Source organism: Nicotiana attenuata, unplaced genomic scaffold, assembly GCF_001879085.1.
Source record: "Nicotiana attenuata strain UT unplaced genomic scaffold, NIATTr2, whole genome shotgun sequence".
Classification (NCBI taxonomy): domain Eukaryota; kingdom Viridiplantae; phylum Streptophyta; class Magnoliopsida; order Solanales; family Solanaceae; genus Nicotiana; species Nicotiana attenuata.
Genome location: NW_017671211.1, coordinates 312,902 through 331,601, shown reverse-complemented (window position 1 = coordinate 331,601; position 18,700 = coordinate 312,902). Strand labels below are relative to the sequence as shown.

The 18,700-nt window shown below is 35.2% G+C and overlaps 3 protein-coding genes across 8 annotated transcripts; 2 read left to right on the top strand and 1 right to left on the bottom strand.

Annotated features, from left to right (window-relative positions):
• Positions 1-10,350: 10,350 nt before the first annotated feature.
• Positions 10,351-11,091, bottom strand: LOC109206721. Its single transcript, XM_019369575.1, has one exon. The coding sequence runs from the start codon at positions 11,089-11,091 to the stop codon at positions 10,351-10,353; it is 741 nt and encodes a 246-aa protein (XP_019225120.1).
• A 1,207-nt stretch (positions 11,092-12,298) lies between these two features.
• On the top strand, positions 12,299-15,805 carry LOC109206729 (josephin-like protein). 6 transcript variants are annotated; one of them, XM_019369586.1, is made up of 5 exons: positions 12,299-12,498; positions 14,118-14,185; positions 14,780-14,884; positions 15,048-15,450; positions 15,609-15,805. In XM_019369586.1, exons 3-5 carry the CDS (start codon positions 14,804-14,806, stop codon positions 15,656-15,658), a joined length of 534 nt encoding a protein of 177 aa, XP_019225131.1. In that variant the 5' UTR covers positions 12,299-12,498; positions 14,118-14,185; positions 14,780-14,803; the 3' UTR covers positions 15,659-15,805. The 6 variants fall into 6 exon arrangements, with proteins under 6 accessions (XP_019225131.1, XP_019225129.1, XP_019225127.1 ...); XM_019369584.1 differs by adding an exon at positions 14,455-14,575 and having other exon boundaries at positions 12,300-12,498; positions 15,048-15,805; XM_019369582.1 differs by adding an exon at positions 14,455-14,575 and having other exon boundaries at positions 12,300-12,498; positions 14,700-14,884; positions 15,048-15,805.
• Positions 15,806-16,583: 778 nt separating this feature from the next.
• Positions 16,584-18,684, top strand: LOC109206728 (pentatricopeptide repeat-containing protein At1g59720, chloroplastic/mitochondrial). Its single transcript, XM_019369580.1, has one exon. It carries the CDS (start codon positions 16,757-16,759, stop codon positions 18,563-18,565), a length of 1,809 nt encoding a protein of 602 aa, XP_019225125.1. The 5' UTR covers positions 16,584-16,756; the 3' UTR covers positions 18,566-18,684.
• The last annotated feature ends 16 nt before the right edge of the window (positions 18,685-18,700 follow it).

The following is an 18,700-nucleotide window of genomic DNA, read 5'->3' as shown; positions in this document are numbered from 1 at the left end:
TTCTTGGGGGAATGGGTAAACGGGTTTTGGTTCGAACCTCGGGTTTTGACCATGTGGGTCCGGGGGCATTTTTGACCTTTTGGGGTAAATTGATGAAAAAGCTATAATTAGTCATTGGGTTTGATTTGTTTAGCACATATTGATATCATGAAGTCCTTATTGCATAGATTTGGTCGAGTTGGAGCCGAATTCGAGAGGGAAAGCGGTTGTGGAGGATTGTATTGGCCGCGGAAGTTGAGGTAAGTGTTTGGTTTAACCCTTGCTTGAGGGAATAAGAGTCGAGTCTTGTTTGCTAATTGCTAAATGATCGAGTACGATGTATAGGCATGGTGACGAGTTCCTATACATTGGGGTCTAGCATGACCGTGAGTCCTTATATGTGAGTTGTTTGGATATTGTTATGCCTTCCATGTTATTAATGGCTTCTATACGTGGTAAACACCTTGTGAAAGATATTGTGATTGTAGAACCTCGTGGAGCGTTGGCTCGGTCTGAAATACAAATGGTGAGGGTATGTGAAATGAGAAATGCGTTAGAGCTTGACACGAGTGCTAATGAGAGTTAGGATATGGAAATGAAAGAAAAAGAGAAATAACGATTTACTCTTGCATGGTTGTTATTGGTTGTTTGTGCACCCTTGTTGGGATTTCTTTCAAAATACCCGTTTACTCCCTTGCCCTTTATTTGTGACTGTTGCTTGGGCAAGGTTGAGAGGTATACATTATGGATCGGGTTGCACGCCGTAACAATGTTAATTGTGGATCGGGTTGCACGCCGCAACAGTGATAATTGTGGATCGGGTTGCACGCCGCAACAATGTTAATTGTGGAACGGGTTGCACGCCGCAACAATGTTAATTGTGGATCGGGTTGCACGCCGCAACAGTGATAATTGTGGATCAGGTTGCACGCCGCAACAGTGAAAATTGTGGAACGGGTTGCATGCCGCAACAATATTAATTGTGGATCGGGTTGCACGCCGCAACAATGTTAATTGTGGATCGGGTTGCACGCCACAACAATGTTAATTGTGGATCGGGTTGCACGCCGCAACAATGTTAATTGTGGATCCGGTTGCACGCCGCAACAGTGATAATTATGGATCGGGTTGCACGCCGCAACAGTGAAAATTGTGGATCGGGTTGCACGCCGCAATAGTTATTGATGCAAATGTGTTTAGTGTTGGCATTAGTTTCTCGTTCGCTTTAAATTGTAAAGTGCACCTAGATTGATTACTTCGGATTTACTATTAATCTTGTTACCTCCCCACAGCATGTTTCCCCCCCCCCCTCATGCTGTTAGTTGCCTTGTACTTCGATTTTCGTTGTATATTTATAATTGCACAGGTTTATGTGGAGTCCAGTCTAGCCTCGTCACTACTTCGCCGGGGTTAGGCTAGGCACTTACCAGCACATGGGGTCGGTTGTGCTGATGCTACACTCTGTGCATTTTTGCACTGGTCCAGGTATTGAGCAGCAGCAACAGCTTTAGCTCGGGGGCGAACCTTCAGTCCAGAGAGACCCGAGGTAGCTTGCAGGCATCCGCAGGCCTGGCGTCTCCCTTCTATCTTTATGCTTTGGCTGTCATCTCATTGTTCCCGAGATAAAAGATTATGTTTCTTTCAGACTTTGTATGTGGTACTCCTTAGTGGTTCGTAAGGATGTGACTCCGGTCCCGGGGTAGAGATATATGTGTTGGAACTTCTGTATTATTGATCATCTACCTACATTTAAGTCTTTCGCTATGATTTTAAATTCTGTCGCCTTTATTTAATACCGTTAATTGTTAAAAAGGATCATGTGTTTAATGAAATTGTTAATTAAGTTGGCTTGCCTAGCTCCTATTAGTAGGCGCCATCACGACTCCCGGGGGTGGGAATTCCGGGTCGTGACATGTTCAAATTTGCAATGGGTCTTTATTAGAATTGCATCAACATGAAAGTTTATGAAATTATTGTTATCATCCCATTCTCCACTATGCTGCAGCAGAATTGGTATATTTTTCATAATTATGAAGTTATAACCACTTTTATGTCCGAAATTGAATCTCAAAAATGCAAATTTCAACAGTGTTATGTCAAATATTGAATTTCAACAAAAGATTTTTCGAAATCAAATCAGCTGTTATGATTCTAACCTCTAGATCTCCAAATCTCCAAACCGAGAATAGAATTTTCAGCTAAAAATTCAGAAGTTTGAGTGCTAAACTTCTGTAATACTTATATTTTTTGACATTCTGCTCTGCCAGCGAAATAAAAATCGGAAATATAAGATGCGAGTTTGAGCATCAAAAGTTTTAGCATCTTCCAAAGTCAAATCAGCTACTTCTACAAAATTTAAGGAGAAAAAGTCGAATTGTAAAGAGAAATCAACATCTTCGCTCTATTTTTTCACACTTGCGATCTTCAAATTAGGGGATGCCGGTGGAAATCTCAATTTTTTGCGCTTATTTTCTGAAATTTTGAGCAGCTTTTGCGTTTTTATAGGTAGGGCATTAGCGTGGGATAGTTATTTTGAGATACCCGTTTGTTTATTAAATGGGTAGGAGATTGTAATTATTTAATGGGTAAAAAATTTTTATGGGTAGAGCAGGGTAAATAGTTTCAATTTCATAGGTACTCCTGTCTTTTCCCCTTTTTTCATCTAGGGAGGTTTGATTATAAAATAATTATTTTGATACTTTGCATGTATTTAAATTAGACGTCAAAAGTCTTTATAGTTTACTAGCCTTTAGGTACGCGTGTGGTGCGCAGGGGCGGATTTACGCTTACAGAAACAGATAAGTAGGAAACAATGACACTACTTGACATAAATTGTGTCTTGATGTATTGGCAATGTGTTTGATTTTTCTCTAAGAGGTCAAAGGTTCAAACCTCAACTTGCACCGTTCCAATAAATAAAACTTTTAAAGAAAATTACATAAATATCCTATTGAAATACTTTTGCTTGTTTGTTTTCATATGAAAAACGTTTTTACCAATTTTTCCATTGTGTTGTATTTATATTTTACCTTCACAAAATACATGTATATATGATTTATCCATCATAACCTAGGTTGCCTTTTACTTTTTTTTCCCCACATATAAATGGCAAGTGTTTCATATCAGTTAGATATTTGCATTAGTTTGTACACAAAAAGTTACTATATCGCTAAAGATATTTTTTTCAAAAACACTCTAAAAGAAACAGAAAATTATGAAAGAACAAAAAATGTACTTCATAAAAAGAAAATTATTTTTTATATTAGATTGAAGTACCGAAAATATATGTACATTCCAAATGAGTATCACATAAGCATTTCAAGTATTAGTAAAGTAAACATTATTATTGAAATTCGGATATCATTAAATCAAGCAGTTCTTAAATTTTATTTGATTGAGATTAAAAATTTACTCAGTTGCGGAAGAGTACCATATATATTATGTATCATTATGTACATGCATACAATACGCAATGGAAGAGACTCAATAGCATAAACAACGAAACAAATAAAAATATTGGAGGAACGTATATACCTCATAAGAATTCACAAAATATTTGTCAAAATACCTAGCTTCTTCAGTTGTTGGCTTTTTCTGTATTTACCTAGGATTCTAGGAATTTTTATTCTTAATGTCGGATACAATTTAATTGTTTCTAAGTTTCAAAGCTAATAAAGCTACATTTATAAAAAAGTTAGATATCAAATTACTAAATATTAGAAAAGTTAACATGAAAAGTTGTTACATAGTTAAACTATGGAAAAGATTTATATAAGGTCAAATAATAATCAATCTTAAAATTCTAAATATTAAGATTTTTTTTTTATGTATTTCGAATAAAGAAAGATTTAATAATAAAAGTTTAATACATTTCAAAGTCATAAATATTAGAAAAATAATTCAATTACTATGTCGAATGTGAAATCTAATTTTAAAGGGTAAAAAAGACGAATGACAGTTCGCTAAGAGGCTTGTGATATCGAGTTATGTAATACATGTTTCTGATGATATATAGTAAAATTCGATAGAACACAGCCGGCGATGTGCAGATACAATTAATTAGAATCAGTGGAGACTACATAATATGATTGAAGGACATAAAAAGATTTTTATTTCAATAACTTCATTTTTAATGGTGGTATCTTGTATTTGCACATTTTTTTATGTGTATCGTCAGTATTTGAGAGGGGAAAATATTTCATATATACATTATCTGTATTTATGTAGAGGTAACATAAAATTAGTTGATGATAGAATGTAACTCGTAAATATTTTCTAAAATAGTTCTAATAATGAAAGGAAAGAAGCAATTTTTCTTATATTGTTCACCTTTTTTGTACTAACAGTACTTGAATTGGGTTAATCAAATTTATTTTATCTTACATAATATGTATGAACAACTTGAGTAGGCATAGCTATTAGTAATTGTACTTATAGAATATAGGCAAAAGTAATCTTGAATTAATAAGAGCTTTAATTCATATGAGCTAAAATGCCTAATCTATCTTCTGAATAATCAATTTTGAATTGACAATTTATATGAAACATTTTCTATCAAGATGAAGGTCTATTATTACATAACTTCAAGAACAGATTAAATGTTAGAAAGTTTACCTTAAATTACAAGTAAGTTTACCTTCACACACCTTGACATGCTCAAGAATTTATGAAAAGAATGTGCCATGTTGACTTCTTCAACAACGTCAATAACCCTAAAAACAGTTTTATGGTCTCCCCCCCTAAAAAAATTACTGAACCCTAAATCTAAACATATAAAAGAACCTAAACCTAAATAAACAAAAGACACGACAATAAAATCTAATTTTCAACTGATCACGGCCAACTAATCCTTATAAAAAGGACTAAGAGGTCGCTGCAAATATATTCTGGCTAACAAGTACGGAGTCGAATCCCACAGGGAATTAACCTATCGATTACAACTATTGTACTCACAGAAATTCACGTATTCAATCTTCAGAGATGTTTGAATAACAAAATGGGTGTTTATTAACTAAATATTACGTAATAAAAGTGCAGTAATTAAGAACAAGCTATAAACTGATTGTAAGCAAGAATGAGAATGGTCTAAGGTTCTGATTCCCCTGTTGTCGGAATCATTTCCGCTATATTTACAACAATATACTAGACATATTCTCCGAATTACGCTAGCTAGCTTTTAAGTACAGCCCACTTAGATCGCACCCAAGGTTTCGTTATCCCTAATCCCACCTTTAAACCCTTCGTATTGATCCCTCATATACGTTAGGAGTGATGATGTTCAATAACAACCTAAATATACACTCTCTCCCGAGTAATACACACTAAATAGGAACAACTAATTGAGGGCCCTTCAATCAACAGCAATAAGCATATAGTTGAACAAATAGAGATAATACGATGGCAAATCTATATTAACATAACGAGAAAGTCATCCTTCAACAAGTTCCATCAAAACCCTAGATTAGGTTTTTAGCTACTCATGCTCATAGTAACAATTCCACAAATAGTTTGCATAATCAAATTACAAATTAAAGATGAAGGAATGTAGAATTCGATGATAATCTCCTTCCGAAATAGTATCCCTAGGTCTCCGATGTGTCAAAAGTCCTCCATATAGCATTTTTACATGTATTTATACCAAGTAGGGTCGGGTCCAGACGAAACACCCTTTCCTGCGCGAATTAGGACTTAGCTCTGTGAATTTTGTACAGGCGCGCCGCACGCTGCGTTGCACTGTGTGGCGCGGTAGTGGAAAACTTCAGAGAGTTGTTTTTCTGATGCCTGTTGCGAAATTGCACACCTGCAGCGCACAGTGCGGCGCAGTAGTGCAAATTTCTCAGAGTGAATGTTTTTATCTTCTTTTGACATCCAGACTTGGTACACGACCTCCGAACACGATCCCTGCTTAATGCATTGGGCTTTTACTCAGACTTCAAAGCTCAAAATTGATCGATTTAGCTCCAAATTAACTTCTGAACTCGGGATCACTTCCTGCAAGGCATAAAACACGTACTAAGTGTAATTCACTATCATTTGAGCTCAAGCACACATAAAAATGCAGTAATTGGAATGTAATACTACTGCTAAAACACGAGTTTCTAGCTTCACATCTCCAACAAATTCTAAACCTATAATGAATCCTAATTAGTTGCACAATCTTGAACTTTAATAAAGAAAAGTCGCACTCAACCAAAAAAAAGGCAATAAAACGGCACTTTTTAATTTTTTTTCAAATTTTGTCTATTAGTGTTTGTAATTACAATTTTCCAACGTAAAATTTACTTACAATGGGTAAAAAAGAGGAACAATATTTTGATAGAGATTTCGTACTTTTAATATAGTATAGAAGATATAGATTAAATTATCCTCTCAAACAAATAATTTCAGATAAAATAAGAGATAGGAGTATTATATTCACACCCATATTTATTGCGAGATAACAATTGTGAGGCTAGCTAATTCTAGGATAAAAAATCATATGATAAAGGTACGGTTGTTATAAAATAAAGATTGTAAAGTAAAGACAAGTATAGAGAGAACTGATATATTATTCGAATTCAACCTAATGTACATAATGAACTGAAATCTCTTCTATTTATAGAAGAAAGGAAGCTGCTGTGTAAGCTGCTACTGCAAGCTGTGTAAGCTGTTACATACCAGATATGGATAATCTTCTGCTGAGAGTAATGTTTATCCATAATGGAGTACTGAAAGGATAAGCTCATTGTACCAGGTATAGATAATCTTCTACCGGGGGTAATGTTTATCCATAACGGAGTACTGAAAGGATAAGCTCATTGTACCCGGTATGGATAATCTTCTACTGGGGGTAATGTTTATCCATAACGGAGCACTGAAAGGATAAGCTCATTGTACCCGGTATGGATAATCTTCTACCCGGGGTAATGTTTATTCATAACGGAGTATCGAAAGGAGCTTATTATAGCCGGTATGGATAATCTTCTACCGGGGGTAATATTTATCCATAACCGGGTACCGAAGTGATAAGCTTCTTCAGGAGGCTTATTTTCGATAGAGTACTAAATAGATAAACATATTTACGGCGGAGTCCCATATGGATAAGCTTCTTCAGGAAGCTTATTTACAACGGAGTACTAAATGAATATCCATAATATAATATATTTATAACACTCCCCCCTGGATGTTCATTAAAAGATAGTGTGCCTCATTAAAACCTTACTAGGAAAAACCCCGTGGAAAAAAATTCTAGTGAAGGAAAAAGAGTACACATATTTAGTAATACGCATTGCTAGGTGCCTCATTAAAAACCTTATAAGGAAAACCCTGTGGGAAAAAACCTTAGTAAGGAAAAAAGAGTGCATCGCGTATTTTACTCCCCCTGATGAAAACCTTGTTTCAAATATTTGAGTCTCTGCATTCTAATCTTGTATCTGCATAACCAATACGATCTGCACCACCTTTGTTAGCATTAGCAAGATACATAAGTTGCACTGAGATAGTGTATTTCAGGACCAATGAGTTCCTCATCCTCTTCTGGAGGTCGGAATAGATCCTTATTTACTTCAAGTGATCGAACACCCATTGGTGTACTTAATGGGTGCGCTTTGTCCATGTAAAAGCGTTTAAAGGCCCTTTCTGTATAGGCAAATTGATGGATAAAGATCTCGTCTGCTAAATATTTAATTTGCAGACCAAGATAAATTTTTATTTTTCCAAGATCTTTCATCTCAAATTCTTTATTAAGATATTCAATTGCCTTTGGAGCTCTTCTGGAGTTCCAGCAAGATTTATGTCATCAACGTAAACAGCAAGTGTAACAAATTCTGATGACATTTTCTTTATAAAAATACATGGACAAATAACATCATTTATGTAACTTTCTTTCAGCAAATATTCACTGAGGCGATTATATCACATGCGCCCAAATTGATTTAAACCGTACAAAGATATTTATAATTTGATCGAGTACATTTCTCGAGACTTTGAACTACATGCTTCAGGCATTTTAAATCCTTTAGGGATCTTTATAGAGATTTAATCAAATGAGTCATATAGGTTATGACTCGCATTTAAATGGCATGACATCTTCAGGTGTCTGGACTACTGGTCCGATCCTCATAATATTTCACAGTATTGTGCACTATATTGTATCAAATATATCGTCCACGATCATTTTGTATCGGTTCCTAAGCGACATAACTTGTTGAGATCTCATCACTTTCTTTCAGGTACCTCAACTTCTTCAGGAATTTTATGAAATGTTATGTCGTGGGCTCTTCTAGAGCTCATTTCCTCCTCATTATGATCATTTTGATCATTAGCTCCTTATCATTTTTCAAGGATTGTTATCTTTGGAACCGATTGGTCTACCACGCTTCATGCGTACAGTAAACTCTATCCATTAGGGACTTTAAATTTTAATAGGAGCATTTGCAGCTGAAATATGATATTTGATTTTGGATCAGCAAATGCTTCTGGCATTTGACTTGAATTATCTTCTAAGTGAGGATCATATTAATGATAATTCGATTCATATAGCATATTTTTCAGCTGTTTATTCCATTCCCCAAATGTTAGAAAAACTAACATATATCCTCAATCTTCTTCGGGAAACATATCTTTGTGCATTGTGGTAGAGAAATTAATCATATACCACACATCAAAAGATAGTAAAATATTTGGTTTCTGATCCTAAAGGAGGACTTATCATATATTGTTGGTCTGATGCATACAAGTGCTGCTATATGCAATTTAGAAAATCTTAGACCAACACATGAAGCTTTCTCATAAACAATAGTTTAGCCATTAATAGGAGGTATTCACTGCTAAACTAGCTTGTATATAAACCAACATTATCAAGATGAACTGTCTTGATTTCATAATCTGAAAATTATGCTCTTAAGTGAGAAAAGCAATTTCAAACGCCAAACTACAGGTTGACAATAAACATACATGTAACCATCTTATATATGCATCTATAAGTGGTTCACATGATAGGTGAATGAGACCATATTCACCTTTTATATATTTCAGAATCTGGGGTCTTAGTCCCAACTTTAGCTGGTATAATCAATTTATTATGAGAACAAGCAACACTGGAGAATTCTTGAAGAATCTTCTAGTTCTTTAGTATATGCTTATCTAAATTCTCAAATAGCTCATTTAAAAATGGCAAATGAAAACTTCAAGTTTATCATGGCATGTGCTATCTCTTAGTAAACTTCTGGTTTACTATGACATAAACATTTGCATTAGCAAACTTCTGATTTATTGTGGCTACTTTTGTATTAGTAAACTTCTGGTTTACCGTGATACATGATGTAGTACAAATCGAAGAATAAGGCGGGTAACTTCTCATATACATATTATTTTACCCCCTATGATTGTGGAAACATGAAGATTTTTAATCTTCCAATCATTTATAGTCTCAATATGATAGCCATTTATTTTAGTAAACTTCGGATTTACTACAACATATGTTTTGACCATAATCATATAATATGAATGACATATTTGTAAATAAGCTCTTCGAGAGCCTTCATTTATTATCCACAATCTAATATTTATCGGACACTACTGGTGTCATGTGTCTTCTAGGCAAACACTTAGCTCTTCAGGAGTTATTGATACATTTTGTACTATCAAATATTGCTCAGACACTTCTGGTATCATAAGAGAAAATCACAATCAAATAAACAATTGTTTAAGTACAAGAAAACTCCTCTTCATAATATTTTCCTACTTCAGGAGGCAATTTCAATTGTATTACTTCTTCAGGAGCAAATTTAAAATACGAAATATTGAGTATATATTCTCTCAATTATATTACCTCTTCTGGAGGTGAATTGTAATATATTTACATCAAGAGCGCGTTCATATTTACCAGATTTATTAATATTGTCACATTCACTTCAGGGAATGGATTATTATTATCAAGTTCTCATCCTTCAGGAAAATCTAACATAATTATCTGAATGCGCATTAATCACATCAAATTGTGATGCCTCAACCTCTTTTTTAAAATATTTACTACTTCAGGAGCAAATCGAGGCGTGCATTTAATATAGAGAATATTTATGTAGCTTATCTTCAATTGTAACCATAGAAAGCCTAAATTATCACTTCTGGTGATCATAGGCATATACCACTTCTGGTGGTTAACAAAATATAATTACAATGAGATATACGAAATATAACCACTTCTTGTGGTTGTATATTTCTTGCAAACTCTGCTAGAGTTTAAGTTGATCTAATAATGTTATCCATATTCTTCAAAATGACATAAATAAGATATATTATAGTAAACATCATTATCATATCATAATTTTTCTTTATGTACAACAATTACATAACCATACTATCTATTACAAACAACAAAAATTAAAATATTTACATTTCTACAGATTCACCATCGATCACATGACTTGTTTCTCCATCTGGGAGTGCAAGGTAATCAGCTACATCTAAATGCATGAAGTCTAAATTATCTTCAGAAATAAAATTTGCTTCAGCATTTTTCTCAGTCTTCTTTAGGGAGGCTTGATAAAGCTCAACCAGGTGCTTTGGCGTACGACAAGTACGTGACCAGTGCCCTTTTCCTCCACATCTATAGCATGCATTTTCTGCATTTGGTGCTTGCACCGCTTCATGCTTTTGTTCCTTCCTTTTCCACTGCTGGTGGCGAGGAGGGTTCTTTGGTGCATTATTATTACCATGATTAAAGTTTCTTCCCCGGCCACGGTCATGACCACGACTGGGGCCACGACCTCTTCCGCGCTTAGCTTGGTGGAAGTTCGTCTCATTCACTTCAGGGAATGGACAAGAACCAGTAGGTCGACTTTCATGGTTTTTCATTAATAGCTCATTATGTTGCTCGGCTACAAGAAGATGTGAGATAAGTTCAGAATACTTTTTGAATCCCATCTCTCGATATTGCTGTTGCAGGAGCATATTCGAGGCATAAAAAGTGGTGAAAGTTTTCTCCCACACATCATGATCAGTAATATTATCACCACATAATTTCAATTGGGAAATAATTCTGAACGTAGCAGAATTATACTCACTGATAGATTTAAAATCTTGTAGCCTTAGATGAGTCCAATCATAACGTGCCTGTGGAAGAACGATCATCTTCACGTGGTCATATCTATCTTTCAAATTATTCCACAGTATGACTGGATCTTTAACAGTAAGATATTCCATTTTCAGGCCCTCATCAAGGTGATGGCGTAGAAATATCATTGCTTTGGCACGGTCTTGGTTTGATGCCTGATTTTTATCCTTGATGGTGTCTGCCAGACCCATCGCATCAAGATGAATTTTAGCATCAAGCACCCAAGACATGTAGCTTTTGCCCGATATATCCAGGGCTATAAATTCAAGTTTAGAAAGATTTGACATTATATAGAAAAAGAAAGTTCGTACCTCAGATACTTTCAAAGTATTTGCTCGAGATGGCAGAGTCTCGTGCTGATAACGTATTATAAAATAAAGATTGTAAAGTAAAGACAAGTATAGAGAGAAACTGATATATTATTCGAATTCAAACTAATGTACATAATGAACTGAAATCTCTTCTATTTATAGAAGAAAGGAAGCTGCTGTGTAAGCTGCTACTGCAAGCTGCTGTGCTACATACCAGATATAGATAATCTTCTACTGAGAGTAATGTTTATCCATAATGGAGTACTGAAAGGATAAGCTCATTGTACCGGGTATAGATAATCTTCTACTGGGGGTAATGTTTATCCATAACGGAGTACTGAAAGGATAAGCTCATTGTACCCGGTTTGGATAATCTTCTACTGGGGGTAATGTTTATCCATAATGGAGTACTGAAAGGATAAGCTCATTGTACCCGGTATGGATAATCTTCTACCGGGGGTAATGTTTATCCATAACGGAGTATCGAAAGGATAAGCTTATTATACCCGGTATGGATAATCTTCTACCGGGAGTAATGTTTATCCATAACCGGGTACCGAAGTGATAAGCTTCTTCAGGAGGCTTATTTCCAATAGAGTACTAAATAGATAAACATATTTACGGCGGAGTCCCATATGGATAAACTTCTTCAAGAAGCTTATTTACAACGGAGTACTAAATGAATATCTTATAATATATTTATAACATGTACCAAATATTCGATAATTAAATGTAAGGATTTCTTTTTTAACTAAAATAAAAAGAGAAATTGGAGGATGTAGCAGAGTTTTTGTGAAAATAGAAAAGAAAAGAAAGATAGTTGACCAAGTCTAATTAATATATGTTCCCCGAGGAATGCAAAATGAGGGTAGTTTAGGCATTTAGTTTGCACTTTGCACGTCTAATATATATCTTCTCGAACATTCTTTCACTAGTTGCAGTTTTAATTTGAAGTCAAAATCGCAAATCCATTTTCTGCTAATTGCTTCTCTATAATCTCTCAACTTGGGAAATTAATCTCTACTTTCGATCTCTAACTTGTGCAGTAGACGAATCGCAGCGTCTCATCTCATCCCCGTTCTTCTCAGAGGAACTGCTGAACAAGGGAATGAGGTGTGCATATTACTATATTTTCTTTGTTGTTGAATTCAAAGGCTCAATTCTTTACATGAATGTGAAATTTCCCTGATTAAATGTGATGATTCAGTGATTTAGTATGTGATTTTCAAAATAAGACCTTCAAATTACTTTTGGCGAGATTGCAAGAATTGAAAGAGAATAAACCCGCGATATTTTTTTTATAACCGTGGTGTCTAGGTCAAGCTTGCGCGCATGTCGATTAATTCCATGGATACGTGCTATCTCTCACCCTCCCACCAATAACAGGTACCAGGTAACTCTATGTAGCAAAGTTTGGACACATGGGAAGGAATCACCTACTGTTTTTACCCCCGCTGGGATTTTAACCTAAGACATCAAAGTTCTCAACCCGAGATAGTTTTAACCCAGTTAAAGCAAGAAAAGTGCACTAGCAAGTGCATCCAACTATAGCATTTGTGTGGTATTTCTATATTTTAAGCATGGTTCTTAAATTTTAATCCCTTATGCCTTATTTTTTTGCTACGCTATGCAACACTTGAATAGAGGAGCAGATATGTGGTTATTATTTTGTGGGAAAGAAGGCGTTAAGAGATCCTCCTGGCCCAACCCTAGACACTGGCGAGGCAATGACTATGTTTATTTCATGACATTCTGATGTTAAGTCAAGATAGATTTTTCCTTTTTTTTTGGGATGTTCCTAAGTATCAAAGATTTATTTGTTATACCATTTGTACCATACTTACTCTACTACCACTACTCTATAATGCCGTCTGCTAATCTGTCAATGTGTGTACTCCACAATTAATAGATTGGTAAGTTTAAGGAGTAAGGAGTGGAAATGTTTTTTAGGCTAATGAAACTCTGCACGAGGTGATTCTTTATGCAACTTGTTATTGTATGCCCTGCTACTCCTTGTACCATGCACAAAATGGTTCCGCTTGAAAACAAATACAGAGAAGTCCTTGATGCATGTAGTTAAAAATTGTTCAGCTGATTAATGCATTTTGTTTTTCGCTCTATTTCAATATACAGTAATTGTGCCAGTTTATGTGTTTTTCCTTCTTTAGTTCTAATTTAACTTTTTGGAGTTTATAGAGTTTAATGCAAGGGAATAGTTGTTAAAGTTCCAGTTCTTTCTCCTTAGACTAATGCTCTTCTTTTTCTTTTCTTTTTTTCTTTTGAAAAATAATGATATACTTTTGCATGTGGCTATTCATATGTGGCCACACATTCGATAATTGAACACCTTTTGTATTCTCTATATTTGCATTTTATGTACTATGCATATATTTTGTAGGTACAAATAAATAGATATCTTTATTTTGAGATTGGGATAATACTTTGTAAGAACTTGATGTGAATGGCCAACGTTTAGGACATACTTTGTAGGCTACAATGTTTATTGAAACCTATGGATAAATGCCAGAGAATCGAAGCATGCTCGGTTCTTGAACACGTTGGTTACCAGTTGCAAAATGTGGGCGCTGAATTCAAATGCCTTCTTCAATATATTTTTGCTATCTCTTTGACAACGTCTTCTTTTTTTCATTTTTACTTTTGTCATCTTTATTTTCTTTTATTCTACTTTTGGAATTTCATAGGTCCTTATATAGTTTCCCTTCCTTTTGCAGCTTAAACTTGCTGATTAAAATCAACGTTATTACAACAATCAGATCTTCTGTGTGAGTACTCATTTGAGGTAATTTCTTTTACCTTCTATGTGAAGTTCATATTGGTTTGAATGCCGGGTTCTGGTTTTCAATTAATTAACTTTCAACTACTTAATTTCTAAACAAAGAAATGTGGTATAAGACTGTCATGGTTAATGGTGAATTTGATCTATTGCTAGATTGTCCAAGCAATGTACAATATATACCTAGCTATGAATCCTCTGTATACGAGGTCACGTTGCAATGATGTGTATTAACTTGTCATAAGCTAATGCCTCTTTCTGGCATCTTTATGCAGTGATTGAAAGGTTTAATGACCTGAACTTGTTAGTTGTGACGAGTGGCACAGATTGTGTGCTGGACTGGTATACATTAATGTCCAAGCGTCTGTTCTTAGGCAGATTTGAATCCTCAGTAAAGTAATACTACATGTCATGCTTTAATATCCTTTATTGCTATATAGAACCAAGAGATCTGCTGTTGTTTAAGTAGAATATTCTTTATATTTTATTCTTTATTTCTCATTAAGAATAAAATATGTAGAGCCAATAGCAGAGGAGCTCTGTAGTTACTGTCGATTTTAACTTCACGCTAAGCAACCGTTGGTTCGTCCTGTCTTTTAGTGATCTCTTCCGAGAGAGTAGAATATGGAGGGAGGAACAAAGATATACCACGAGAGGCAAAGATTACAGTTCTGCCTCTTACATTCCCTCAACAATCTCTTCCAGGTACACTATTAATCCCCTTTATGCTTTTTTCTAATTTGATTGCTTAAAAATTTAGGTCAATTAGTGTACATGTGATTACACTTTATTCAAATTGAACATTTTTTTTTGGACAAAACCCATGTTTCGTATGATGACATATTGGTTGCACTATGTTATAAATCAGGGGAAAGATGCGTTTACAAGAGCTGATTTGAATTCCATTGCTGAGAAACTTGATATCGATGACCCTAACAGGGGAAGCTGGACTCCTGTATCAGTTGTTTTTAAGCCTCATCATAATGCAATAACCGGGAACTATGATATAAACATATTGATTGCTGCACTGGAACAGAAAGGCAAAACTGTTGTTTGGCACGATAAGCGAAATGGGGCTCCTTCAATTGTTCTCGATGATCGACTGATGGGAATTGTTCTTAATGTTCCTGTTAGAAAGTTTGGTGGCCTTTGGAGAAGCAGACATTGGGTTACATTAAGGTGTATTCAGGGGGTTTGGTATAATCTGGACAGTGACTTTGCTTCTCCTTATGCTTTTAAAGATACCCAAGAAGTTGGGGAGTTCTTGGATGGTATCATTGCTGCTGGTGCTGAGGTTTTACTGGTAATGAACGATAAATAATTAGTCGTAAAATGTTCTGAACTGTGAACTGTAGATATACATGTTGTACTATCGAGGCTGTACTTCCCAAGTGTGCTATTAATGTCTATGAAGGGGAGTTCTTGGATGGTATCATTGCTGCTGGTGCTGAGGTTTTACTGGTAATGAACGATAAATAATTAGTCGTAAAATGTTCTGAACTGTGAACTGTAGATATACATGTTGTACTATCGAGGCTGTACTTCCCAAGTGTGCTATTAATGTCTATGAAGATGGACATGCACTCTCTTCATTCAAAATTATAGTTGAACTTTTCAGTATAGACATATCAATCTCTTACAGTTCGCTAAGGACTGAACCTTGGTTGGATTGATCAATATCTCTAACTTTATGTTCCAAGCAAGTAAATTGCTTGTATTATTCCCCACACATAAAGATCCAGTTGCAATATTTTTGGATGATCCGACAAGATTGAACAATATTTTTGAAGGATCTAAACAACATGGATGACCATCAAGCGAATAGGTTTATATAAGATGAAGAAGGGCTTATATTCATGAGACTCCAAAAAATGGTTGTTTATATTTGATCTGTCAACGTTAATTATTGAGAGTGTCAAGCCAGTATATCAAACATTAGGAAGATCGAAGATATATGTTCTATTCACTGTAGGACAAACCAAGCATCAAAGAAAGGGTGTGATACAAGTAAGCACTGATTTCTAGTATCTCCAAATAAAAATGAAACTCTTTATTAAGCACTAATAATAAATTAATTTCCTTTTCCATCTTCAGAGAATATGACTAATTGTATTAGTTGTTTTAACGTATCTTCTTGATTCAAAAATTTATGGAGTGCAATCAATTGACAAGTTGTTACACCATATCTTCTAGAACCAATGTGCTACAGATATTAGTAAATATGCATTAGATGGGTGTAATCTTAGGCATCCATGAGATGGGTGTCAACCAAGTAGCGTCCCTTTAAAGAAAATGCTTTTTTTATAGAAAATTTTTCTATTATCAAGGCTCAAATTCATAATTTTTAATTAAGGTGGAGGGGTTTTAATAATAAAATCTAATTTAACAGAAAGTGCAGAAAATAGTTAAAGACTTTTCTAAGGCACGAATTCGAATATGTGCACCAGTGAATTCTAAGACACTGGATGGTTAAAAAAAATTCTTTTGTCATATTTTTGCTTTTCCAGAAAAGTTTACTTGTGTATCTATTTATATTTTCCAAAATAATTTACTTGTGGAGAATAGCCTGCGAATAAGATGATTCTAGCAACTACAGCAAGGCCAACAACTTATGCCATCAATACCAGCACCAACACTAGTGAGCATCGACGCCATATCCTCCAAATCTTGACACAATGCACTTCCATTTCTCAGCTCAAACAAGTACACGCCTATACTCTTCGTACAACCACATTTGACAACACAGACACCCTTTTCCTCTACAGCAGAATTCTCCATTTTGCCTCCTTACATGACCTTAACTATTCTTTTCAACTCTTCAGTAATTTAGAAAACACCAATTCCTTCATCTGGAATACTCTTATTAGAGCTTGTGCTCATAGTAATAATCGTAAAAATGAAGCCTTTTTGCTTTTTTATAAAATGGTTACAAATGTTGAGCCTGATAAGCATACTTTCCCATTTGTGCTCAAGGCTTGTGCTTATCTTTTTGCACTTTCTGAAGGGAAACAAGCACATGGGTTTGCTTTGAAACTTGGGTTTGATTCAGATGTATATATAAACAATAGTTTGATTCATTTTTATTCGTCTTGTGGGTGTTTGAAGGATGCTAGGAGAGTGTTTGATAAAATGCCTGAGAGAAGTTTGGTGTCTTGGAATGTTATGATTGATGCTCTTGTTCAATCGGGTGAGTTTGAAAGTGCTTTGAGAATGTTTTCTGAGATGCAAAAGATATTTGAGCCTGATGGGTACACAGTGCAGAGTGTTCTTGATGCTTGTGCTAGCTTCGGGGCGTTATCTTTGGGAATGTGGGTACATGCTTATGTTTTAAGGAAGTATGAGAGCTTCTTAGATTTTGATTTGCTTGTTAACAATTGTTTATTGAACATGTATTGCAAATGTGGTTCGTTGGATATAGCTGTTCAGGTTTTCGAGAGGATGAGCAAACGTGATTTGAATTCTTGGAATGCTATGATATTAGGATTTGCAATGCATGGGGAGGTTGAGGAAGCGTTTCGTTGTTTTGACGAAATGGTTATCAAGAGAGTAATACCGGATTCAATCACATTTGTTGGTATTTTGAGTGCTTGTAATCATAGAGGTTTGGTTGACGAGGGCCGTAGCTATTTTGATAAAATGGTTTTTGAGTATAAGATTAGGCCTGTTTTAGAGCACTATGGTTGCCTGGTTGACCTTCTGGCTCGTGCGGGGCGTATTGTTGAAGCTCTTGATGTTGTTTCAAACATGCCAATGAAACCTGATGCAGCAATATGGAGAAGTCTTCTTGATGGTTGCTGCAAGAAAAATGCTGACATAGAACTTAGTGAAGAAGTGGCAAGAAAAGTAATTGAGTCTGAAGGCAGTGACACTAGTGGTGTTTATGTTCTTTTGTCAAGAGTATATGCAACTGCTAACCGATGGGACGAGGCTGGACTGATTAGGAAATTGATGACCGATAAAGGTATTAAAAAAGATCCAGGCTGTAGTTCAATTGAAATTAATGGCGTTTTCCATGAATTTTTCGCTGGAGATACTTCTCATTTGCATACTAGAGAAATTTACAAGTTTTTGGATGTTATAGAAGAAAGACTCAAATTAGCAGGGTATGTTCCTGACTTGTCACAAGCATCAATGGTTGATGAACTTGATAATGGGAAGAGACGGTCGCTTAAACTGCACAGTGAGAGACTTGCCATTGCTTATGGACTTTTGAAACTGAAACCGGGAATTCCTATACGCATTTTCAAGAATTTGCGAATCTGCAGTGACTGTCACAATGTAACCAAATTAATTTCGAAAGCTTTTGACGTTGAAATTATTGTTAGAGATCGTGTTCGGTTCCATCACTTTAGGAATGGGTCCTGTACCTGCAAAGATTACTGGTGAAAACAATGTACAATACTAACATTTATCAATCCAATTGTCAATTCATACAATTCTGTCTTGAATTTTCGCAAAGATTTAGTGTGTAATGGAAATTTTGACTTAAACTAGGGAGGTTCTTATGCTTTCTCTCCTCCC

What these genes read in the sequence shown, in the direction of transcription:
- LOC109206721 (XM_019369575.1), bottom strand. Translation starts at nt 11,091, where the DNA reads ATGATCGTTCTTCCACAGGCACGTTATGATTGGACTCATCTAAGGCTA.
- LOC109206729 (XM_019369586.1), top strand. Translation starts at nt 14,804, where the DNA reads ATGGAGGGAGGAACAAAGATATACCACGAGAGGCAAAGATTACAGTTC. An exon ending in CCCTCAACAATCTCTTCCAG is followed by an intron (nt 14,885 to 15,047) that starts GTACACTATTAA and finishes GTTATAAATCAG; the next exon opens with GGGAAAGATGCGTTTACAAG. An exon ending in AGTTGGGGAGTTCTTGGATG is followed by an intron (nt 15,451 to 15,608) that starts GTATCATTGCTG and finishes AGTTCTTGGATG; the next exon opens with GTATCATTGCTGCTGGTGCT.
- LOC109206728 (XM_019369580.1), top strand. Translation starts at nt 16,757, where the DNA reads ATGATTCTAGCAACTACAGCAAGGCCAACAACTTATGCCATCAATACC.